Source organism: Schistocerca nitens, chromosome 7 (genome assembly GCF_023898315.1).
Source record: "Schistocerca nitens isolate TAMUIC-IGC-003100 chromosome 7, iqSchNite1.1, whole genome shotgun sequence".
Taxonomy (NCBI): domain Eukaryota; kingdom Metazoa; phylum Arthropoda; class Insecta; order Orthoptera; family Acrididae; genus Schistocerca; species Schistocerca nitens.
Window position 1 is genome coordinate 354709316 of NC_064620.1, and position 25630 is coordinate 354734945.

Below are 25630 nucleotides of genomic sequence, written 5' to 3' on the forward strand. Positions count from 1 at the left end.
CCTACAAGCATACTTCATACCACAAACAAATAGCAAAGGGAAAACTTTACTGACATCGTGAATCTGCCGGCCTGAAGATAGCTGTTCTGATGGAAAAAGGTCATGCCAGAGTACTAAATTACATGTCATGCTATACCTAGCAACGCCGAGACAGATAGCATTGGCCAGCCCTGTTATACAAGAGGCTGAAAATATATAATAAAATTATTTCCATATAGCAGAGATTCTGAGTCGCAGATAAGCGCAACAAAAAGATGTCAAACAAAGCTTTTGACCAAACAGGCAAATGGAACTCACACAATGCCCACTGTGTGTGTGTGTGTGTGTGTGTGTGTGTGTGTGTTTTATTAATTCTGCTGAAGAAGGCTTGTTTGGCTGAAAGCTTTGTTTGATAGTCTTTTCATTGTGCCTATCTGTGACTCGGCATCTTCGCTATATGGTGAGTAGCAACTATCCTTTTCGTAAAATTGTCATTATTCCATTGTTCAAGAAAAGAATTTTGTTTAAAAAAGACTCACTGTATTCCTCTTAGGCACTTGACCTAATCTACCCCATCAGTCCAGAAGCTTTTGAGATTTCATTAATAAAATATGGATAAAAGTTAAGATCGTAGTCTCACTGCTTAAGGTGTTCTGTATAGTCTCGCCAACTTTAGCACAGTGCACAGAACATTCATACAACTGTGTTTAACTGTCAGAAAAGACTTTCTTTGGGATGTTATTTAACTCGCATGTCACATAAGCTTGGCTGTCATTGATCTTTCATGTGACTTTCTGCAGTTTTGTCATTTTGTAGCAGTTTGTATGGATAACATCGAGTCTTGTTATCCATGATGATTTTTCCAGGAAAGAACAGTTTACATTCTGCATTTCAGTCACCTCACAGTATGCGTGATTGCATTGATTTTGTTTGGGAGTCAAAAACACTTTTATCTTCTTCAAACCATCTCTCTCTCTCTCTCTCTCTCTCTCTCTCTCTCTCTCTCTCTCACACACACACACACACACTGAAAAGTATGGTGAAAAATGTGGCAGTGTAACAGCTAATTAAATATTATGAGTTGTGTTCCTATGTGCCACACACACAAATCAGCCACATATGAGCTGTTGCTGTGTTCTCCCTCCCTCCCCCCGCCACACACACACACACACACACACACACACACACACACACACACACACACACACGCCAACCACAAAAAATCATTGCTACAATTACAGAATCAAGTTTCAATCAGTTATTAAAATTTTCTCAATTTTGTGTAGATGTACTTAACTGATAGCATTCTTTGAACCTTTGTTTCCCCCTCTTATCCATTGTGTTCTGAATACATGTAAGAAATTTCTCAAAGTTGCCAAATACGTGACTGTAGACAGTTGTGCTCTGGACTTTTTGTTTTTCTGGACAGAGGAAAGTTAACTATGAGTCAGTATTGAACTAAATTTATAAGGTAGGCATTTTGAAAGTAATATTTCACTATTTCTTTGGTGTGGGACCTCTGATGACCTTAAGGATTTCAGTATCAGAGAAGTATATATTTTGAAAGAGAGTAAGGAATGTTATCTATAAACTACACAAGGACAGATTTTCTAAGACAAGTTGAAAGCATGAATAGATTCCCTGTTCTCTTCACTACTTTTTGTCTTCAGGCTGACATATATATGCATGGTGTGTGGTCAAAGAAAGTGCTGCTGCTCTATAAGGAAATTTCAATACAGGTCTTCACCAATTAATATTCGAGGGCTCTTCAATAAAGAATGATCATAATTATTTTTGACAATGTACCATTGCTCATCCTCATAATTTTGATGGTCCTTCTCAAAGTAGTCTCCCATGAATGCAATGCACTTGTCCCACTGTTTCTGCCAGTCTTCGAATACATGCTGGAAACCACCTTTTGAGAGGTCCTTCAAAATAACCTCCGCAATCTTCACCACTGCTTCTAATGATTGATAATCCCTCCCATGAAGGCATTTCTTTGTGTTAGGGAATAGAAAACAGTCATATGCGGCTAAATCTGGACTATAGGGAGGGAAGGGCTGCACTTTACTTTTATTTGTGCAAGATATTCAGCAACAACATTGGCAATATGCGGCCACACATTATCGCAATACAGCATCCAGCCTGTGTCACATAAATGTGGTCTTTTGCGCCTGATATGGACTTGCAATGTGTTCAGGACATCCCTGTAGTATTGTCCAGTTACTGATTTTGTGTGTGTGTGTGTGTGTGTGTGTGTGTGTGTGTGTGTGTGTGCAGGTATAAATGCTGATAAACCATTCCATGAATGTCAAAGAATGAGATGACCATATCTTTCCCAGCAGAAACAACTACTTTTGCTTTTTTGGGGGTTGGTGATGGAGATTTCCACACTGGGCTTTGCTGTTTGCTCTCAGGATCAAAATGATGTAAGCAGTGAGTACATTTGAAAGAAACTCCAGATCTTCATCTAACATCAACTTTAACTGTATGCAGACCTGCACGCGAATGTCTTTTTGTTCGGAAATCAACTGTCTTAGAACCCATCGCACACAAACATGTGTTGTGTAATTTTTCTGTCAGCAACATGTGGATGGCCTCCCCTGCGGGGCCGGGGTAAGAATAGGCCCGAGGTATTCCTGCCTGTCGTAAGAGGCGACTAAAAGGAGTCCCTCCCCCTCAAGGGGGTAGTTAGCGCCTGCGTCCGGAGACGGACGGTTCCACGACCTCTATTTGCGGTCATTTTGCTTTTTCACTTCTCGTTTCTTCCTTCCTTTGGTTGGTTCCTTTCTTTGCTCTTCTCCACCTCACTGTCTTCCTTACTCTTTCCCCTGCATAATCTCCTTGCCTTCTCATTGCCTTCTTCTCCTTGCCTTCTCATTGCCTTCTTCTCCTTGCCTTCTCATTGCCTTCTTCTCCTTGCCTAAACATTGCCTTCTTCTCCTTGCCTAAACATTGCCTTCTTCTCCTTGCCTTCTCATTGCCTTCTTCTCCTTGCCTTCTCTGGTCTCCGCCTCGGCGTTTGAGACACTGTCCTCTCTCTCTCTCTCTCTCTCTCTCTCTCTCTCTCTCCCTCTCCCCCCCTCTCTCCCTCTCTCTCTCTCCTTTTTCCTCTTCTTCCTTCCTCCCTGTGCGCGCCTGAAGGCCGACCCACGCGTTCGCACGCGTAGCCGGTGACGGGGTAACGCGTAATTCCCCGCCCTGGGTAGACATGTAAGGCACGCGCGTACCCCCTGGTAAAGGCCAGGCCCGGGGAGGGGTGATTGCCTGAGCTGATACCTTCTGACCATGCCGATTGGTCCCTCCGTCTGTTTCTCGGGAGGTGTGACCTGAGGTGTAAACATTCACCTAAGGCGGGAGTGCCCTCTGAGAGGGTCCCCACAAGGAAGGAGCGCGCCATCGGAGACGCTGGCAATCATGGGGGATTTCTCCGCAATGGATTTCACTCCATCTCTCTCGACTTCTGCCCAAAAACGGAAACGTGACCAGCTACCAGTGACAAAAGTACTACCGCCTGCCCCACAGTTCCTCGTCGTTTCTCGATCTGAGGACGGAAAGGATTTTTCCTCTGTCAACCCTTTCGTTATCCAGAAGGGCGTCGATGCCATAGCCGGATCTGTCAAATCCTGTACCAGGTTGCGTAACGGTACCTTATTACTCGAAACTGAGAGCGCCTTTCAGGCACAAAAACTGCTTCGGGCCACACTCCTGTACACATTCCCTGTCCGGGTGGAGGCTCACCGAACTTTGAATTCGTCTCGTGGTGTGGTCTACACTAGATCCCTCGACGGTTTGACTGACGAGGAGATTCAATCTTTCCTCGCTGAGCAGGGCGTGACGGCTGTCCATAGGGTCATGAAAAAGGTCAACAATGACCTTGTACCGACCCGGACACTTTTTTTGACCTTCGATAGTGTTCAGCTGCCATCGCGCATCAAAGCGGGCTACGAGGTTATTTCTGTTCGCCCCTATGTCCCGACACCTACGCGCTGCTACCAGTGTCAGCGTTTCAATCACACTCGCCAATCTTGTTCCAATGCGGCTAAATGTGTCACTTGTGGCAGGGATGCCCATGAGGGTGACTGTCCACCTCCGTCTCCTCGTTGTGTGAACTGTCAGGGTGACCATGCTGCATCCTCCCGCGACTGTCCTGTCTATAAGGAAGAACGCTGTATCCAAGAAATTCGGATCAAAGAGAAAGTGTCCACCTCGGCTGCTCGCAAGCTATTGGCTAGTAGGAAGCCCACGCTGCTCCCAGCGGGGAAATACAGTACTGTCCTCGCCTCTCCTCGGACTACCAGGGAGGTGGCAACCCAGACCTGCGATCTGACCTTCAGCACCACGGTCGTCCGTTCGGCCAGTGCTAAGATCGCGTGGTCGACGTCTCCTCTTCGTCCCATCACCCCACAGACACCAGCCCCTTCATCAGCTTCTGCTAAGACGAAGACCCAGAAGTCAGATGCACGGGCCTTCAAGAAGGAACCGTCCCGTGCAGACTTCCTACGTACCTCGACCTCCCAGCCTTCGTCCGGTACTTCCACCAAACGACCATCCAAGAAGGCTAATAGGAAGCACAGTTCTCCTTCTCCGCCACGGCGCATTTCTTCTCCTGCGCCACCCAGCGGTTGCCGCCCCAGGCCGTCATCCCTTTCGCCTGGCCGCACCGCTGGTAGCCGAACATCTGGCCGTTCACCGGCGGAGGAAGCTCCCCCTCCCGGCCATCTTCCCAAGATGGCCGATGAACCTATAGACCCAATGGACGATGACTGTCCGCCTACTGATAGCGGCGGCAGTGCTCGCTCGAAGCCAGGCCCTCAGCGGCCTTCGAGGTGACCCCTTCTTTCATCTTCCTTTTTTCTTACGATGGCACTTATTCACTGGAATATTCGCAGCATTCGCTCCAACCGAGAGGACTTGAAGTTGCTGCTTCGCTTGCACCGTCCGCTCGTCGTAGCCCTCCAGGAAACGAAGCTACGCCCATGCGATCAAATTGCCTTGGCACACTACACCTCTGTGCGTTTTGACCTACCCCCTGTGGTAGGTATCCCAGCTCATGGAGGGGTTATGTTGCTGGTCCGGGATGATATTTACTACGATCCCATCACGTTGCACACCGGCCTGCAGGCAGTTGCCATCCGCATTACTCTCCCCACTTTTACATTTTCCATTTGTACCGTTTACACTCCATCGTCGTCTGCCGTTACCAGGGCAGACATGATGCAACTTATTGCTCAGCTACCTGCACCATTTTTGTTAACTGGAGACTTCAATGCCCACCATCCCCTTTGGGGCTCTCCAGCATCCTGCCCGAGGGGCTCCCTGTTAGCAGACCTTTTCAACCAGCTCAATCTCGTCTGCCTCAATACTGGCGCCCCTACTTTTCTTTCGGATACATCTCACACCTATTCCCATTTAGATCTCTCTATATGTACTCCCCAACTTGCACGCCGGTTCGAGTGGTATGCTCTTTCTGATACATATTCGAGCGACCACTTCCCGTGTGTTATCCATCTCCTGCAGCATACCCCCTCTCCGTGCTCATCTAGTTGGAACATCTCCAAAGCAAACTGGGGGCTCTTCTCTTCAAGGGCGACCTTTCAGGATCAAACATTCACAAGCTGCGATAGTCAGGTCGCACACCTCACGGAAGTCATTCTCTCTGCTGCTGAATATTCCATCCCTCACCCTACTTCTTCTCCACGTCGCGTACCGGTCCCCTGGTGGACCGCAGCATGTAGAGACGCTCTACGTGCTCGTCGACGTGCTTTACGCGCCTTTAAACGCCACCCTACAGTGGCGAATTGTGTCAATTATAAACGATTACGTGCACAGTGTCGTCGTATTATTAAAGAAAGCAAGAAAGCCAGCTGGGCTGCTTTCACAAGCACCTTCAACAGTTTTACTCCTTCTTCTGTTGTCTGGGGTAGCCTGCGCCGGCTATCTGGCACTAAGGTCCACTCACCAGTTTCTGGCTTGACGGTCGCGAATGACGTCCTTGTGGCCCCTGAGGCTGTCTCCAATGCCTTCGGCCGCTTTTTCGCAGAGGTTTCGAGCTCCGCTCATTACCATCCTGCCTTCCTCCCCCGCAAACAGGCAGAGGAGGCTAGGCCACCTAACTTCCGCTCCTCGAATCGTGAAAGTTATAATGCCCCATTCACCATGCGGGAATTCGAAAACGCACTTGGCCGATCACGGTCCTCCGCTCCAGGGCCTGATTCTATTCATATTCAGATGCTGAAGAACCTTTCTCCTGCGGGTAAAGGTTTTCTTCTTCGTACTTACAATCGCATCTGGATTGAGGGACATGTTCCCGCATGCTGGCGCGAGTCTATTGTTGTCCCGATTCCTAAGCCGGGGAAGGACAAGCACTTGCCCTCCAGTTATCGACCCATCTCGCTTACCAGCTGTGTCTGTAAAGTGATGGAGCGAATGGTTAACTCTCGATTGGTTTGGCTGCTCGAGTCTCGACGCCTACTTACCAATGTACAACGTGGATTTCGTAGGCGCCGGTCTGCTGTTGACCATCTGGTTACCTTGTCGACCTTCATTATGAATAACTTCTTGCGGAAGCGCCCGACCGCGGCTGTGTTCTTTGATTTGGAGAAGGCTTACGACACCTGTTGGAGGGCGGGCATTCTCCGCACCATGCATACATGGGGTCTTCGCGGTCGCCTCCCTCTTTTTATTCGTTCCTTTTTAATGGATCGACAGTTCAGGGTACGTGTGGGTTCTGTCCTGTCAGACACCTTTCGCCAGGAGAATGGGGTACCACAGGGCTCAGTTTTGAGCGTCGCTCTCTTCGCCATAGCGATCAATCCAATAATGGATTGCCTCCCAGCTGATGTATCAGGCTCCCTTTTCGTGGACGATTTTACCATCTATTGCAGCGCGCAGCGTACGTGTTTCCTGGAGCACTGTCTTCAGCGTTCTCTTGACCGTCTTTACTCGTGGAGTGTCGCCAATGGCTTCCGTTTTTCTGCCGAGAAGACGGTCTGTATTAACTTCTGGCGCTACAAAGAATTTCTCCCACCGTCTTTACGACTTGGTCCCGTTGCTCTCCCATTCGTGGAGACAACAAAATTTTTAGGTCTTACATTTGACAGGAAACTTAGTTGGTCTCCACATGTGTCTTATTTGGCTGCCCGTTGTATCCGTTCTCTCAATGTCCTCCGTGTTCTCAGTGGTATGTCGTGGGGAGCGGATCGAACCGTCCTCCTTCGCCTATATCGGTCAATCGTCCGCTCCAAGCTGGATTATGGGAGCTTCGTATACTCCTCTGCACGGCCATCCATCTTACGCCGCCTCAACTCCATACAACATCGGGGTTTACGACTTGCGATCGGAGCGTTTTATACTAGTCCCGTCGAGAGTCTTCATGCTGACGCTGGTGAGTTGCCACTCACCTACCGGCGCGATACACTGCTTTGTCAGTATGCCTGTCGGCTACTGGCAATGCCTGACCACCCATCTTATCGTTCCTTTTTTGATGACTCTCTCGACAGTCAATACGGGTTGTATGTCTCCGCCCTGCTACCCCCTGGAGTTCGCTTTCGTCGCCTCCTTCAACACCTTCATTTTTCACTCCCTGCCACCTTTCGAGTGGGCGAGAGCAACACGCCACCTTGGCTCCAGGCTCAGGTTCGCGTCCACCTTGACCTCTGCTCGCTCCCGAAGGAGGTTACCCCCGATTCGGTCTACCACTCCCGTTTTGTCGAACTTCGTTCGAAGTTCATTAATATGACCTTCATTTATACAGATGGCTCTAAGACCAATGACGGGGTCGGGTGTTCTTTTATTGTCGGGGCACAAAGTTTCCAATATCGGCTCCATGGCCATTGTTCGGTCTTCACAGCTGAGCTCTTTGCCCTCTACCAGGCTGTCCTTTACATCTGCCGCCACCGACATTCTGCATATGTCATCTGCTCCAATTCCCTGAGCGCTATCCAGAGCCTCGGTGATCCGTACCCGGTTCACCCTTTCGTGCACCGGATCCAACGCTCTCTTCAGCAGCTGGTGGACGTCGGTTCTCCGGTTAGCTTTATGTGGATTCCTGGCCATGTCGGTATCCCTGGGAACGAAGCTGCAGATGCCGCGGCCAAGGCTGCGGTCCTCCAGCCTCGGACAGCTTCTTGTGGTGTCCCTTCGTCAGATTGTAGCAGGGTAATTTGTCGGCGCATTGTCTCGCTGTGGCATGCCGATTGGGCTGCACTTTCAGACAACAAGCTTCGGGCCTTGAAAGCTCTACCCGTGGCTTGGACGTCCTCCTCACGCCCTTCTCGGCGGGAGGAGGTAGTTTTGGCCCGGTTGCGAATTGGCCACTGCCGGTTCAGCCATCGCCATCTGCTGACGGCTGCGCCGGCGCCGTTCTGCCCATGTGGGCAATTGCTGACGGTCCGCCACATTTTAACGTCGTGTCCGAATTTTAACACCCTACGTCTCGATATTGGCCTGCCATGTACTGTAGAAGCCATTTTAGCGGATGACCCACGAGCAGCTGCTCGCGTTCTTCATTTTATCAATTTGACAACCCTCTCAAATGACATTTGATTATGCTGTTTTCTTTTTTAATCCTATGCCTGTCAGTATGTCTTTCATCGTGTTTTCCGTTTTGTTGCTGTTTTAAACTTGTGACTCGCGGTGCATTCCTCACGTAGTCTGGGCGCTAATGACCGTTGACGCTGTGCGCCCTAAAACCACAAAAAAAAAAAAAAAAAAAAAAAAAAATTGTGGGTGGCACCCAATGAAATGTATCTTAAGGTAATTCGTCGATCCTCTCTCGCAATGACAGCAGCAGTGTTGTTGATGTTTTCTTCTGTAAGAGCAGTAACTGGAGCACCCACCTTACTTTGAAATTGATTCTCCCGTCTTTAAACATTTTAAACCACCTTCAGCTTTGCTGTGGGGAAGAACACTCTCCATAGGCCTCTTGTAACATTGTATAGGCCTCATCTGAAGATATGTTGACATGAAAGCAGAATTTCAAAGCCACCTATTGTTCCTCGCATGTTACCTACATTACAGCGACAGGTAATACTGAACATGACTGACCCTGCCTGCCTCTCACAGGTGGGACCAGGACTCCCAACAATGAAACTACTATGGCATGTTTGTTGCACAGAATATCATACAATTAAATTACAATTAAATTTTAGTGCGAGAAATTATGACCATAAAAATTATGATCATTCTTTATTGAACAGCCCTCGTATTATTTCAGCCCTCATGTTATTTGGCATTTGAGTGACACTGAATTGCTTAATAAACATGAACCATTCAATTTTTGGCAAAGATGCCAGTTCAGGTACTTGTATTTAAAATAGGGTTTGATTTGGAATTAAGAATTAATGTTGGAATACTGTTCATAGTAGTTGTATAATAGTTCAATATTTATCCATTTATCATGTTGCCAGGATTGAATACAACACACCTCTTGCTCGTGAACTGACAAGACTGATGAAGATTCCAGTGGACCATTACAGTAACTTGCTAACAGTATTGCAACTGGAGAACTACCCATCTGTACTGGAACACTTTGACTATCATGGCCGTAAATCGCTTGCAGCCTATATTGTCAGCAATGCTCTGGAAAATGAGACATATGTCTCCAATCAGGAACAGGTCTGCAAGTATTACAAGTCTTAACAACACATTAAGTAGTTCATAGAAGTAATACTGTAAATCGTTTTATTAATTTTTGTCAACAGTGTACAAGAAATTGTCCATACTAAAACTGATAGTCATATGTAAGAAAGGTACCTGGTAAGCAAAACAGTAATCAAGCTAAAAAATTCCATTTGTTTTTGTTAGAGTATGACACCATAATTCATAATGATCTTTAATAATTGTACACACATCAAAAAAAAAGTTTTGCATCACCTCGGTTCCGAGAATTCTGGAACCTGTACAGAAAACTGGAACAGATATCAACATGTACATCATTTCGCCCTTTTTATTGCTCATGAAAACCAGATATTGCATGTTGTACCACCATACAGCGAGACCTTCAGAGGTGGTGGTCCAGATTGCTGTACACACCCTTACCTCTAATACCCAGAAGCATGTCCTCTAGCATTGATGGATGTTCGTCGTGACATACTATCCAAAGTTCATCAAGGCACTGTTGGTCCAGATTGTCCCACTCCTCAATGGCAATTCGGCATAGATCCCTCAGAGTGGTTGGTGAGTCACGTCGTCCATAAACAGCCCTCTTCAATCTAACCCACGCATGTTCGATAGGGTTCATGTCTGGAAAACGTGCTGGCCACTCTAGTCGAGCGATGTCATTATCCTGAAGGAAATCCACAAGATATGCATGATGGGGGCGCAAATTGTTGTCCATGAAGACTAATATCTCGCCAATATGCTGCCAATATGGTTGCAGTCGGAGGATGGCATTCACGTATCGTACAGCCATTATGACACCTTCCATGACCACCAGCGACGTATGTCGGCCCTACATAATGGCACCCCAAAACAGCAGGGAACCTCCATCCTACTGCTGGACATTGTGTCTCAGGCGTTCAGCCCGATCGGGTTGCCTCCAAACACTTCTCCGACGATTGTCTGGTTGAAGGCATATGCGACACTCATCGCTGAAGAGAACGTGATGCCAATCCTGAACAGTCCATGCGCCATGTTGATGGGCCCATCTGTACCGCGCTGCATGGTGTCGTGGTTGAAAAGATGGACCTTGCCATGGACACCAGGAGTGAAGTTTGCGCATCATGCAGCCTATTGCACACAATTTGAATCAACACGTCATCCTGTGGCTGCACAAAAAGCATTATTCAACATGGTGGCATTGCTGTCAGGGTTCCTCCGAGCCATAATCCGTAGGTAGCGATCATCGACTGCAGTAGTAGCCCTTGGGCGGCCTGAGCGAGGCATGTCATCGACATTTGTGCTCTCTCTCTCTCTCTCTCTCTCTCTCTCTCTCTCTCTCTCTCTGTATCTCCTCCCTGTCCGAACATCGCTTTGGTTCACTCGGAGACACCTGGAAACTTCCCTTGTTGAGAGCACTTCCTGGCACAAAGTAACAATGCGGACATGATTGAACCTCAGTATTGACCATCTATGCATGGTTGAACTACAGATAACCCAAGCCGTGTACCTCCTTCCTTGTGGAATGACTGCAACTGATTAGCTGTCGGACCCCCTCCGTCTAATAAGCGCTGCTCATGCATGGTTGTTTACATCTTTGGGTGGGTGACATCTCTGAACAGTCAAAGGGACTGTGTCTGTGATACAATATCCACAGTCAACATCTAACTTCAGGAGTTCTGGGAACCAGGGTGATGCAAAAGCTTTTTTTGATGGGTGTATTAAGGGTTTGTATTTTTCAGTAAGTAGTAGTTATGTAGTGTTTTACTGTAGTTACCTCTTGCAGGTAATAAATAATTCAGTATAATAATACAGAAAGTATTTGAGAATGTGAGAAGATAAATGAAAATTTGGGAAGAGAAACAATTGAGAACAATAGTAGTGTGGAGGAAAGAAAATAGGAAACTATGTAGGCTTTACATCACATTTCATCATTTAAGCTGATGGATAAGTCACCAGCAACAGAGAGAAAACTGTACATGAATTCAAATATATCTTTAAATGTTTGTATAGTTTAAGAGATGAACCGGAAACATTGATAGTTAATACTGAAATTTCATATGTAATGACATATGATGCATCTAATATACAAGGTAGAAAAGATACCTACAGATGACTGTTTCTGTAGAACAGAAGGACAATAACAAAAAAGGAACACGCAAAATTGTTCACAGAATGTCTGAGAAGAAGATAACTCTTCAGTCCTGGGGCAATGCTGTATTTGTTCTCCTGTACAAGACAGATAAGACAGAAAACAATACAGATCTATCAGCCTCTTCCCCATTATGTTCAAGATATTCAGTAAAGTTACCATCTTCATAGAAAAAACAATGGATTGCAGTTAAGCGAAGCAAAATGTTGGGTATAGCGCAGTAGACAACCGGCTAGAAGAATAAATTGCTGCTTTTTGTGGGATTCACCAGTTTTTGGAAAACTTCGAAAAGTTTAGAGGGAAAAATGCTAACAGCCTATGGAGCCCAGTCAATGAAGACCAAAAAAGGTTGAATAGGAGAAATAAATTATGTAGTTGTAAAAATTCTGTATTGTGGCAGGAGGGGGGGGGGGGGGAGAGTGCAATGAACAACATACTGAAAGTACTTACTGATACAGGGGCGGGTGTTTGAATAACTTTTTTATGTTTTTCATTAATAACTCAACAGCCACAGCATCTAGTGAAAACATATACCAGAACAAAGTTAAACTACACTAAATTTCCTACAAGAAAGATCCTATTCATTTTTTTCTCTTGGACTAATGGTTTGTGCAAGGGATTAAAAAATGCAGAGTATTAAAAATGGCACTTAACAGTATGATATTAATGTGTTTTGGTAAATGAAGTGGGTTACATCCACATCTACATGGATACTCTGCAAATCACTCTTAAGTGTCTGGCAGAGTGCTCATCAAAACACCTTCACAATAATTCTCTATTATTCCAATCCTGAACAAAACAGACACCTGTGTCCTTCTGTGCGAGCTCTGATTTCCCTCATTTTATGATGATGATTGTTTCTCCCTATGTATGCTGGCGTCAACAAAATATTTTTGAATTCAGAGGAGAACGTTGCTGATAGAAATTTCATGAGAAGGTTCTGGCTCAACAAAATACCTTTGTTTTACAACTTTCCATAGCAAATCCTGTATCATGTCGCCTGTTTCACGATAATATAAAATGTGCTGCTCTTCTTTGAACTTTCTCGATATACTCCATTAATCCTATCGGGCAAGTGACCCAGACCACACAACAGTACTCAAAACAAGAGGGCCGAGTGTAGTGTGGGTGGTCTCTTTAGTAGATCTGCATCCTCTAAGTGTTCTGCCAATAAAACGCAGTCTTTGGTTTGTTTTCTCCACAACATTTTCTATGTCTTCTTTCCAATTTAAGTTGTTCATAATTCTAATTCCTAGGCATTGAGTTCAATTTGCAGCCTTTAGATTTGAGTGATTTATTGTGTAACCAAACTTAAAAGGATTCCTTTTAGCACTCATGTGGATGATCTCACAATTTTCATTATTTAGGGTCAATTGCCAATTTCCGCACTGTGCAGATATCTTTTCTTAATTGTTTTGCGATTTGTTTTGATCTTCTGATGACTTTATTATGCAATAAACAAGAGGGCATATAACACTACCTTGGGGAATGCCAGGAATCACTTCTGTTCCACTTGATGACTTTATCAATTACTACAAACTGTGACATCACTGACAGAAAATCACAAATCTAGTCACATAACTGAGACAATATTCCATAAGAAAGCAGTTTCACTACAAGCCACTTGTGTGGTACAGTGTCAAAAGCCTTCTGGAAATATAGAAATATGTAATCAGTTTGAAATACCTTGCCAATAGCTCTCAACACTTCATGTGTGTAAAGAGCTACTTTTGTTTCACAGGAACGATGTCTCTAAATCCACGTTGACTGTATGTCTATGTCAGTAGACCGTTCTCTTCAAGGTAATTCATAATGCTTGAACACAATATATGTTCCAAAATCCTGCTGCATATCAATGTTAATGATGTGGGCCTGTAATTTAGTGGATTATTTGTACCTTTCTTGAATACTGGGGTGACCTGTGCAACTTTCCAGCCTTTGGGTATGGATCTTTCATCGAGTCAGTGGTTGTATATGATTATTAAGTAATTGCATCAGCATATTCTGAAAGGAACATAACTGGTTATTAGGGATTTAAATTGCTTCACTACTCTGAGGGTATCTACTTCTAAGTTACTGATGTTGGCAGCTGTTCTTGATTTGAATTCTGAAATATTTACTTCATTGTCTTCGGTGAAGGAATTTCAGAAGGCTGTGTTTAGTAACTCTGCTTTGGCTGCACAGTTGTCAGTAGTATTTCCATTGCTATTGCACAGAGAAGGCATTGATTGTGTGTTGCCACAAGCGTACTGTATATAGGACCAGAGTCTCTTTGGATTTTCTGCCAGTATTTGAGACAGTTTCATTGTGGAAACTGTTATAAGCGTCTCGTAATGACGCCCGCACTAAATTTAAAGCTTCTGTAAAAGATCACCAGTGTTGGAGATTTTGCATTCATTTAAATTTGGCATGTTTTTTTCTGCAATAGTGTTCTGACTCATTTTGTGTACCAAGGGCAATCAGCTCCGACATTTGTTAATTTATTTGGTGTAAATCTCTCAGTTTCTGTCGATACTATTTCTTTAAATGTGTGTGCCACATTTAGTTGTAGGAGATCCATTTTGAAGGATAATTGTATACTGAGGATGTATGAGGGTGGAGGGGAGGGAGTGGGGTTGGAGGCTGGAAGCGTGAAGTAAGGCAGGTCACCAGATTGTGTTCATGCTCTTATCTCCTTTGTGGGTCTGTAAACTGAAGACAGAGCAGCCGAATCCACAATCATCCTACCCCCCCCCCCCCCCCCAAACCCTCCAAGTTAACAGCAAGCAGGCACAGGGTATTTCACAAACTTATACCAACACCACCACAGTACTCCATCCGTCGTCAGGCCACAAGTTGCCCTTCGGGACAATCTGACCACCGTATCATCCTCAGCTGAGGATACGGATACAAGGGCCGTGTGGTCAGCACATTGCTCTCCCCAGCCGTTATGATGGTTTTCTTTGATTGGAGCCACTACTATTCGGTCAAGTAGCTCCTCAATTGGCATCACGAGGCTGAGTGCACCTCGAAAAATGGCAACAGCGCATGATGGCCCAGATGGTCACCCATCCAAGTGTCAGCCACACCCGACAGCACTTAACTTCGGTAATCTGGCGTGAACCGGTGTATCCAATGCGGCAAGGCCATTGCCAACACTACCACAGTGCTCCTTGTAAATTAAAGGCAGTATAGTGTCCAGAACAAGCCCAGGGATTGTTTATTTTCCACAAAATGCATTATCACTACATGGGATACAGATATGAGCTACTAATGACACTAAAGCAAGAAAAGTAAATGGATCAGTGGAAAGCACTAGTCAAGAAAGGGGAAGGATAGATTGCTACTCACCATATAGATGAGATGTTGAGTCACAGACAGGTACAGTGAAAAAGACTGCCAAAATTTTGAGCTTTTGGACGAAGTACTTCCGAAATAGAGAAAACACACACAGAGCCATTATCTCCGGAGGCTGCAGCCCAACTAAAATCTGCGCACTGCACTACATTGGTAAAGGGGAATGATAGTTGTGGTATTCTTCTCAGAAAGATGACTTTCCCGCCACCAGAACTGCTTGTTCCTCAGTTTATAGACTGTACCTTCCTAGCCAGTTCCCTTACTTGAGTGGACAAAATGACTTCTCTGTGCTTTTGTTTACATAGTAGAATTATTTTCAGTTGATTGAGTAAGTTGAGCAATTATTGAGTGAGTCTTTATGTAAAATAAGTTCCTATAAAGAATTACTGAGAAGTGTTAATTTGTAAATGTGATGATGTTCGTGACCTATGTTATGTTAGTGGGGACGGTATTGCATTGTTAAACATGGCAATTTGCTGCTGGTGTACTGTAAAGCTGTTTACACCTTGTTGTAGTCACTTAATGGTGACTTTATGAATGGCAGGAAGGTTACTGCATTTCTCTCACCATTAATTGTGTTAGTGGTAGACTGCATAAATATCTTCCATTAAGGAATTGCTTATATGTGTAGTATGTGCTACATTGAGTGGAGCCACGTCCCATACATCCACAGCATATCTTACAAACTGGGCATTAATACATCTCGAGGAATGGGTCTGATCAGTTTTAAAACTTGAACAGTAATCTGCTGTAGTGCATTAGCTGTCAGATGTTTAAACATCTGACATTCCATAACACCTGACTTACTATTGTGGAAATTTCAGGCTGGAATATATTGCTGTATATTGTTGACCTACTGCTGTTGCAGATTGAGCCAATTTAAGCTTGTGAAACTCTGTAGATGATGGGAGAACTGAGGCTAGATTGCTGCATTTGATACCCTCATGTTGTGAAAAATTGCCAGCCAATTTTAGCGGGGACAGTGAAACAATATTGTCTATTACAAATTGAGAGAACCTTGTATTTGGGGCGTGGTCATTAATGTGGTAGACAGTTGACGACTGCTTCAACTGTTCAGCTTCGTGATAGATATCACTTAATCCCAAACCAGCAAGTAAATTCACTAGTTTTTTCATCCAAACTTCGTGTGAATGAAGACAATGTCAGCATGTAGCTTAGAAGATATGGGTGATAGGGGACAATGGGAATAATGAGGGCATAGGATACAGACATCAGCTTCTTTTCACTTTTCTTTTTTCTCGGAAATGTGGTCCATGAACATAGAGTGTATCAATATTATGAAAAGGATAGTTGCTACTCACCATAGTTGCAGATAGGCACAACAAAGAGACTGTCAGAAGATGAGCTTTCGGCCAATAAGGCCTTTGTTAGGCGCGCACACACACACACACACACACACACACACACACACACAGGTGTGACCTCAACAGCCAAAGGCTGTGGTCATATGTGTATGCATTGCATTCGAGTGAGTGTGCCTGGATTTTCCATTGTTGAAGATAGGGAGTGTATGAGATACCATTTCCTCAGCCACACTACAGAATTTGACAGAAGATGGAAAACCTAAATGTCATATTCTTATCAACTCTGTATCTTCCAAGATTATTGTGGCAGCTGTTTTTACGTCTGTCCCTCCTTCTTGTTTGCCTGTGCACTTTGAAGAATACCAAACATAGCAAACAATTTTTTTTACATGGAAGATGAAAGCAAACTTAATAGACAGAAAATAACTCCACCATATAAACACAAGCACAGTAAACTTACTTTGTCTACTCATGTAAGAGAAACTGGTCAGGAAATGCAGGTGAGGTATAGTGTGCCTGTAAACTGAAAAACAAGCAATGCTGGTGGTATGAGAAGTCATCTTTTCTGGAAGAATGTTACAACTACTGAACAGGATAACTAAGAATCAATTTCCTCCTGCAACCTGGAGCATTGTGCAGAGATTTATGCAGATTCTGTACATATGCATTTCTTGCATTAGTAACTCAGTTCTTTTTCTATGCAATGTAAATGTATTATTGCAGAAAATGTCTGCGCACTGCCACTGCATCGCCACTGATTTATGAAGTACGCTGTGGAAGTGTTGATATAACTTTGTGAAACAACTTTTTAGTTTCTTGTTGCGAGGTGGGGGCAGTGGGGGGAGGGTAGAATTATTGGGGACTCAGCTGCTCACTCTTGAGTTTACAGACCCACAGAGGATGGATCTGCTGACCCGCCTTCACTTACGTTTCCAGTTAGTATATAAACTAGTCAAGAACAGGATTTGGATATATACTTGCACTAGAAAAATTATGGAAATTTAGGATGGAAGAAATATTTCAGCAAGAACAAACACTATTTATGTGGCATTGTACTTCATAGAGCAACACATAAGATACAGTGAAGTACAGGTTGTGCATACCACGGAACACATTGACTTGACAGCAGTGACACAGGTTACAGACCAGGCTGAGCAGTCATTTGCAATCGCTTAAATAATACTGTTTATTCAGCGGTTCACCAGAACGTGCCAGGGGGCCAACCCATGTAGCCTCTGTAAGCGGGCTTGTGAACTGTATAGAAGCCCAATCTCTAAAATCACATGCATCACAAATGAAGGTACAGGTTGAAATGATGAGGGGGCAGTTCGGCATATCAGCCCCCTACTCATGAGAGTCCATAGGGCAGGACCGGGGACAGCGTCTCCATTGCGATGTCCTCATTGAAGTTAGTGGTCAGCAACAGGTATCATTGTGTCGGAGACAACAGCCGCACAGAACCCAGCAGCAGAGGTGGCTGCAGCTGCATTGGCAATGGCAGTCAAGAAGTGGGGGCAGAGGCAGGAACCCCAGACAGCATTCTGCCAGGCTGAGACCCCTGCTGCCAGGCGAACCGGACAGGAACAGTCATCGGCAGTGGTGGGCCTTCCGGAAGAGACCCTGCCATGTGTGGTCACAGCTGCTCAAAGTGATGGGATGTCCACCCATCGAGTGTGGACAATGCATAGATGCCGGCCCCAGCGACGCTTGATGATGGCAGGAACCATGTATGAGCAGAGGTCAAAACTGCAAGCTAAGGCAGGTGCATCCGGATGGAACTGTTGCAGAACCAGCAGACACAGTTTCAGGTGCAGTAGGTGAAGGAGGGTGCAAGGTGGTTGTCCATATAACAATCCTGGTGGGCTCTTGTCCCCCACCGGTGTAAAACGGTATGAACTAAAAAAAATGGTCTTAAGCAGCTTCAGGGGACTTTCCGGACACATACTTCCTCATTTGAGTTTTAAACGAGTGAAACATGCATTTTGCCTCACAATTAGATTGAAGATGAAACGGGGGAGCTGTGAGATGGCAAACACCACTAGTCCGACAAAAAAAAATGGAACTTCTCTAGAAACAAACTGGGAGCTATTGTCGGTAACCACAATATACAGAAGACCCTCAGCTGCAAAAATCTTAGACAGGGCCGAAATAGTGGCTGCTGGGGATGTGGATGGACAATGTGCCACTTGGGGGGGGGGGGGGGGGGGGAACTTGAAGTAGGCGTCCACTACAATGAGCCAATACTGATTTAGGAAGGGCCCAGCAAGACATTTAGATGCTCCCACAGGCACTGCGGCATCAGACGGGGAAAAAAGACACCAGCGGAGCCATCTGTTGCTGAACACAGTGACTGCAAGTGGCGATAAGCCGCATTATGTCCCCATTTATGCCAGGCCAATACATATGCCAACAGGCCAAAAGTTTGGTGCAAGAGGTCCCCCCAATGACCAAAATGCAGAAGCTGCAATATGTTATGGCATAAGGAAGTGGGAATCGCAACCTGGGGAGCAGCGCTCTCCATAGCAAACAAAAATTAAAAAAAAAATAAAAATAAAAAAATACACACACACACACACACACATACACATCAAACTCAGAAAGGCAGTGCTGGAGGGAGAAATAATTATGCATGTCATCCAATTCACAGCCCGGGGTTTTCTCTGGCCAACCATGCTGCACAAGAGAGAGACCTGACTAAGTATAGAATCCATCACGAGATCCTAGCATCACACCAGTGACAGGAAAACCATCAACCTTGTTGTGGTTCTCAGTATCTAAATAGAAACAAAGCAACTCATCCTGATCAAATGCTGTGTCCAGACCAACTGGAAGGTGAGATAAGGCATCGGCCAGTAATGGATCTCATGATGATAACGGGGGAGGAAGCAGACAATGTGCTCCGTTGTCCAGCAAGGAAGTAGAATGGTTAGAAAGAGCAACCAACGGCTTGTGATGTGTGTTTAAATGGAACGTAGAATCATACAAGATGATGTGAACTTTCTTGAGGGTGAACACAGTCGATAAAGCGTCCTTTACAATCTGAGAATTCTGCTGTTGACCAGGATTTAAAGCTCTTAGAAGTGTAAGCAACGGGTCATTCAGACCCACCTGCAATTAGTGCAGCAACCCCACGCCAAGACCATGCTGAGAGGCATCTGTAGCTAGCACAAGATGCTGAGCCAGGTGATAAGTGACCAGACCCGGAACAGATTGAAGATTAGATTTAATCAAAGCGAACACTTCGCCACAAGCTGAGGACCAGGAAAAAGCATTTTTATACAAAAGCACATGCAGGGGGGCCAAGCAACAGCGGATGTGTCCAGTAAAACTCTTGGTAGTATGTAACTTAAAGTAGAAATGCCTGCAGTTCCTTAACCGAGGTTGGCCACAGCACAGCCTCAATTTCATCAACTAGGTGATGCAACAGCTTGATCATGGTGCAAGAAACCTTGAAAACCTAGGTACTCCATTGACAGCTGAAAAAATTGAGATTTGGCAAGAATCCACTAGAGATCCGCAGACTGCAAAACAGAAAAAAAACTATTGGAGATTTCTAAGGTGGTCTTTGGCGGAAGAATACGAAACAATATCATCGAAGTAATTGATGCAGCCAGGCACAGAGGCTGTAAGCTGTTCTACAAAAATGCTGAAAAATTGTGAACGCACTGATGATGCCAAAAGGCAAGCATTGATATTGGTATAGGCTGAAAGGTTTATTGACAATGAGAAGGTACCTAGTGGCCTCATACAAGGGGAACTGGAGGTACGCTTCTGACAAATCAGTCTTGAAAAGTAGTGGCCAGCTGATAATTTTGTGAGCAATTCGTCAGGACGGGGCAAGGGGTATTGCACAGGCTGTGCATTAATCGTGAAACTTAAGTCGCCACAGAGGTGGAGGTTACCTGTCGCCTGCTTAGCGATGAACAGTGGTGTAGCTAATTTACTGGAAGAAACAGGCCAGATGACATTGAGTGACATCAAACAGTGTAATTCGGCTATGACAGAGTCGCATGACGTGACAGCTGCCTGCCACACCAAAAAAAAAAACTAAAAACTTACATGGTAATGTGGACCTGAAAAACAATAGCACAACTGCATCCAGGGGAAAATAGAGAAGAAAACTCATAGTGTAGGGACTCCAGTTGCTGATATGGAACTTGATCTGACACTAAATTTACCTCTTCAACAGTGGAGAACTGAAAGCGTTAAATGCATCTAACATGACAGGTCTGTAGTATGGGTGGAATCCACAACAAGGAAGGTGAGAGGGCGAACAACAGATTTTTAAGAGACAGGAGTGGAGAACTGACCTAGGATCAGAATTGCTGTTTATTGTAGCTAACCAATTTCCATGGAACCTGTGTGAGGCAAGGGGAGCCCAAGTCCACATATGTTTGTGCATTTGCTAAAGTCACTGTGGTGTGTGTTTACTAAAGCTCTTGTGTCCTGTTGCATTTTTAGAGGTTTATTAAACACACAGAAGTGAATAAACAATTTGTTTTGGGTAACAGTTGTTGACATACAGTTTATGTCCATTGGCACTACTGTCTGGCAGCTTTGAAAAGGAGTTACACACTGACACAATGTGGCCTCTGTCGACACAATGTGGCCTCTCAGTTCTGTCAACACAATGTGGCCTCTCAGTTCTGTCGACACAATGTGGTCTCTCAGTTCTGTCGACACAATGTGGCCTCTCAGTTCTGTCGACACAATGTGGCCTCTCAGTTCTGTCGACACAATGTGGCCTCTCAGTTCTGTCGACACAATGTGGCCTCTCTGTTCTGTCGACACAATGTGGCCTCTCTTTCGACACTTGTGGCAAACAGTCCAATACTTAGGGTATGCAGCGTGCTTGTGTTGGACAAAGCAGTATGGGCAAGATGGAAGGGGGACCATGTGGCTGCTCTTACGACGGCTCTGTTGCTGCTGTTGCCATAACCGACTCTGCCCCATGCGATAGTGAGTCGAGGTTTTATTGCTGCAGCGGTTTTCCTGTCATCCTGAACCCTTGCAGCGTGCCTAATAGGGGTTGACTGAGCAACTTCCAATATCTCCCCCCACGCAGCGATCTGATCACCTGCAGACTGTGACAGTTAAAAGGACTGTGCTACATTGAGCATATATGAAATCATTATATTCTCACATTGAAGTGCTTTTTCGTGGACTTCCCTATCTGAGGCCAGACAATTAACATCATCACGCACCTTGTGATCAGAGTAGGATTCGTGATGGATATTAGTGACAAATTTACAGTGATGGCTCAACCCGTAAAATTCTGCAGTGCAGGGTTTGAAAGATTGGTTTGGGCTTCTGACAATGGTAAAATTCTACTTGCATTGAGTGATATGCGTTCTGTCACAGTAATAGGTTGAGAGAAGCTTGCACATTTCATCAAATAATAAGCTGGCCAGTTCTTGCAAGGGTACTTGGTGGCCCAACAACTGATAATGCACAGTGAAAGCCAGGAAAGAAAGGAAGAAAGAAAGCCCTACATAGGTTTGCATTGTGCGCGCTAAAAAAACAGGAAATGTTGACGGAACAGTGTCTTGTAGGCGTCCCAGTCTTCTGATTCATCATATGCAAGTGCTCTAACAGGAAAGTAACCTGCCATGAATACGCAGATGCTACTTGAGTGAGAGCAGTGGCTAGAGCCTATAGTTGTTCCACGAAAGCTTGCTGCTGGGCAACGATATGTTGGAGTATTTCTTCCATCAAGATGTTTGTCAGGTGACTTAGCACTGACACTAACTGGCGGAGAAAACTTATACCTTACTTGTCGCCAAGTTTGCTATAGCAAGAACAAAGACTTATCTATGGTGCATAGTGCTTTATAGAGCAACATGTAAGATACAATAAAGGACAGGGTGTGCGTAGCACCAAATACATTGACTGGACAGCAGTAATGTAGGTTACAGAATAGGCAGAGTACTCATTTGCGATATGCTTAAATAATTCTGTTCTTTTGGCAGCTCACTAGAGTATACCAGGAGGCCAGGTGGCCTCTATTAGTGAGCCTGTGAACTGTACAGAAGCTCATCCTCTTTATCGCGCTCATTGTGAGTGAAGGTACATCAATGTGAAAATTCCTATTAAATGTAAATGTGCCAATCTTCATGATTAATAAGATGAGCTACGAGGGCAGTTCAATAAGTAATGCAACACATTTTTTTTCTGAAACGGGTTGTTTTATTCAGCATTGAAATACACCAGGTTATTCCCCAATCTTTTAGCTACACAACACTATTTTTCAACGTAATCTCCATTCAATGCTACAGCCTGTATGCCTGCACGGTACCATTCCACTGGTCGATGTCGGAGCCAACGTTGTACTGCATCAATAACTTCATCATCTGCGTAGTGCCTCCCACGGATTGTCTTCTTCATTGGGCCAAACATATGGAAATCCGACGGTGCGAGATCGGGGCTGTAGGGTGCATGAGGAAGAACAGTCCACTGAAGTTTTGTGAGCTCCTCTCGGGTGCGAAGACTTGTGTGAGGTCTTGCGTTGTCATGAAGAAGGAGAAGTTCGTTCAGATTTTTGTGCCTACGAACACGCTGAAGTCGTTTCTTCAATTTCTGAAGAGTAGCACAATACACTTCAGAGTTGATCGTTTGACCATGGGGAAGGACATCGAACAGAATAACCCCTTCAGCGTCCCAGAAGACTGTAACCATGACTTTACCGGCTGAGGGTATGGCTTTAAACTTTTTCTTGGTAGGGGAGTGGGTGTGGCGCCACTCCATTGATTGCCGTTTTGTTTCAGGTTCGAAGTGATGAACCCATGTTTCATCGCCTGTAACAATCTTTGACAACAAATTGTCACCCTCAGCCACATGACGAGGAAGCAGTTCCGCACAGATGGTTCTCCTTTGCTCTTTATGGTGTTCGGTTAGACAACGAGGGACCCAGCAGGAACAAACCTTTGAATATCCCAACTGGTGAACAATTGTGACAGCACTACCAACAGAGATGTCAAGTTGAGCACTGCGTTGTTTGATGGTGATCCGTCGATCATCTCGAACGAGTGTGTTCGCACGCTCCGCCATTGCAGGAGTCACAGCTGTGCACGGCCGGCCCGCACGCGGGAGATCAGACAGTCTTGCTTGACCTTGCGGCGATGATGACACATGCTTTGCCCAACGACTCACCGTGCTTTTGTCCACTGCCAGATCACCGTAGACATTCTGCAAGCGCCAATGAATATCTGAGATGCCCTGGTTTTCCGCCAAAAGAAACTCTATCACTGCCCGTTGTTTGCAACGCACATCCGTTACAGACGCCATTTTAACAGCTTCGTACAGCGCTGCCACCTGTCGGAAGTCAATGAAACTATACGAGACGAAGCGGGAATATTTGAAAATATTCCACAAGAAATTTCCGGTTTTTTCAACCAAAATTGGCTGAGAAAAAAAATGTGTTGCATTACTTTTTGAACTGCCCTCGTAAAAATGGTACGGCTGTGTTCAGAGTGAATATCTGATTGGTTTGAAACATAGGAGCTGAGCTCAACAAGAAAGTGCCTTATCACTAATGTTTATGCTAGTTATGGACCAAATCATTAAATCCAATAACGAAAGTTATGGCAAACGTAATATCCTGGTACATGCAAATGATCTCATAGGAGAATATCTGAAGTACGATTACAAGAGTGACTGATTTTCTTGAAAATGACCAGTTCTGAGAGTTTGGGCTTAAAGTAATAATAACTAAGAGAGTAGAAATGGTAGTCAGAAGAGGAGGAACAACTTCAAATACATTTTAGATGGAACTAGTTGGAATTGGCTCCCGTCTCCAGATATCTGGAGAGTGTTTTATCCATGAACAATATAGCAGGACAGGAAATACACAACAGGACACTAAAGGCATTGGCAGTTCCACATCCAAGTGAGAAAGCTACTGTGGGATAGCAAAATACTAGCTAAATTAACCATATTCACAATTACTTTGTACCAATTTTGACCTGCGGATTTGGAAACGTGTACCCTCCTGTTGGTAAATTTGCAAGAAGTGCAAAATGAAATAAACAGAAATGAATCTGACATCAAAATGCCAATTACTGATATAGAAAGCCAACAGCCTTGCCGCAGTGGTAACTCCAGTTCCCTCAGATCACCAAAGTTAAGCGCTGTCGGGCTGGGCTAGCACTTGGATGGGTGACCACCTGGTCTACCGAGCACTGTTGGCAATCGGGGTGCACACAGCCCTTGTGAGGCAAACTGAGTTGCTACTTGATTGAGAAGTAGTGGTTCTGGTCTCGGAAACTGACGTACGGCCGAGCGAGCGGTGTGCTGACCACAGCCCCTCCATATCCACATCCAGTGATGCCTGTGGGCTGAGGGTGACATGGCAGCCAGTCGGTACCTTTGGGCTTTCATGGCCAGTACAGGAGGGGTTTAGTTTAGATATTATAGAAAAGTGCTATGGTATGGTCACTGGTAAAAATGAAGAATGCAGTGATGCAACTTTAATGCAGAAGCACTGGGTAAAAGATCAAGAGGAAAGGCAAAGAAATGTTAGGTAGACACATCAGAATGAAAAAGTGGGAATGTGTTGTGGACCAAAAATTATGTAGTCAGAACAAGAAATAGCTGCTGCTTGTGCACCACACTGAGGCAACTGGAGTTGGGGAAGTGATGAGGATAATGAAAGTGATTTTTCCAATTTTAATAAACTTCATGAAGTCATTTTTAATACTTGGTTGATTTCCAGGTGGATGCTGTATTAGCAATGATTTCGCCACTGGTCCAAGATCAGCCAGACCAGCCTGCAGCTGAAGATGACCCAGAGGACTTTGCAGAAGAACAAGGACTTCTTGGAAGGTGTGTAGAATATCCCTGTGTCATATAATTTAAAACCAAAATTTGTGTTCGTGAATGAATCTTAATTACAGAGAACACAAATTTTGGATTAATGTTATTCAATGATGATGAATTTTGAGACTTAATTTTTTCCACATATTACAGAGCAAGGAGGTGCTAAGCAGCCAAGCTCAGAAATAGTTATCAACCAAGCAGTTCTTATCTGTAAAATGATTGGTTTTACTATATGTCACATCAAAAGGCATTTCAATGGAAAGCATTGATTTGTTTACCATTACAAACAAAATGATTTTGCAAGCAGAATTTTATGTGCCCATTCGATAGGGTGGTCCACATTATTGTGGTTTGGTACTAATTTTGTGTGTGTTAAAAGGGACAATAAAAAACGAATCGCGCTGACTGCTACCGCCAAGCATCC

At 44.8% G+C, this 25630-nt stretch overlaps 1 protein-coding gene across 3 annotated transcripts in view; it reads left to right on the top strand.

Annotated features, from left to right (window-relative positions):
• The window catches only part of LOC126194750 (vacuolar protein sorting-associated protein 35), a 109339-nt gene that overhangs the window by 58210 nt on the left and 25499 nt on the right, over positions 1–25630 (top strand). For all 3 annotated transcript variants that reach the window (XM_049933023.1, XM_049933025.1, XM_049933024.1), the window contains 2 exons: positions 9390–9597; positions 25103–25212. In XM_049933023.1, the coding sequence (XP_049788980.1) occupies positions 9390–9597; positions 25103–25212 (318 nt within the window). The remainder of the gene's footprint in view (positions 1–9389; positions 9598–25102; positions 25213–25630) is intronic.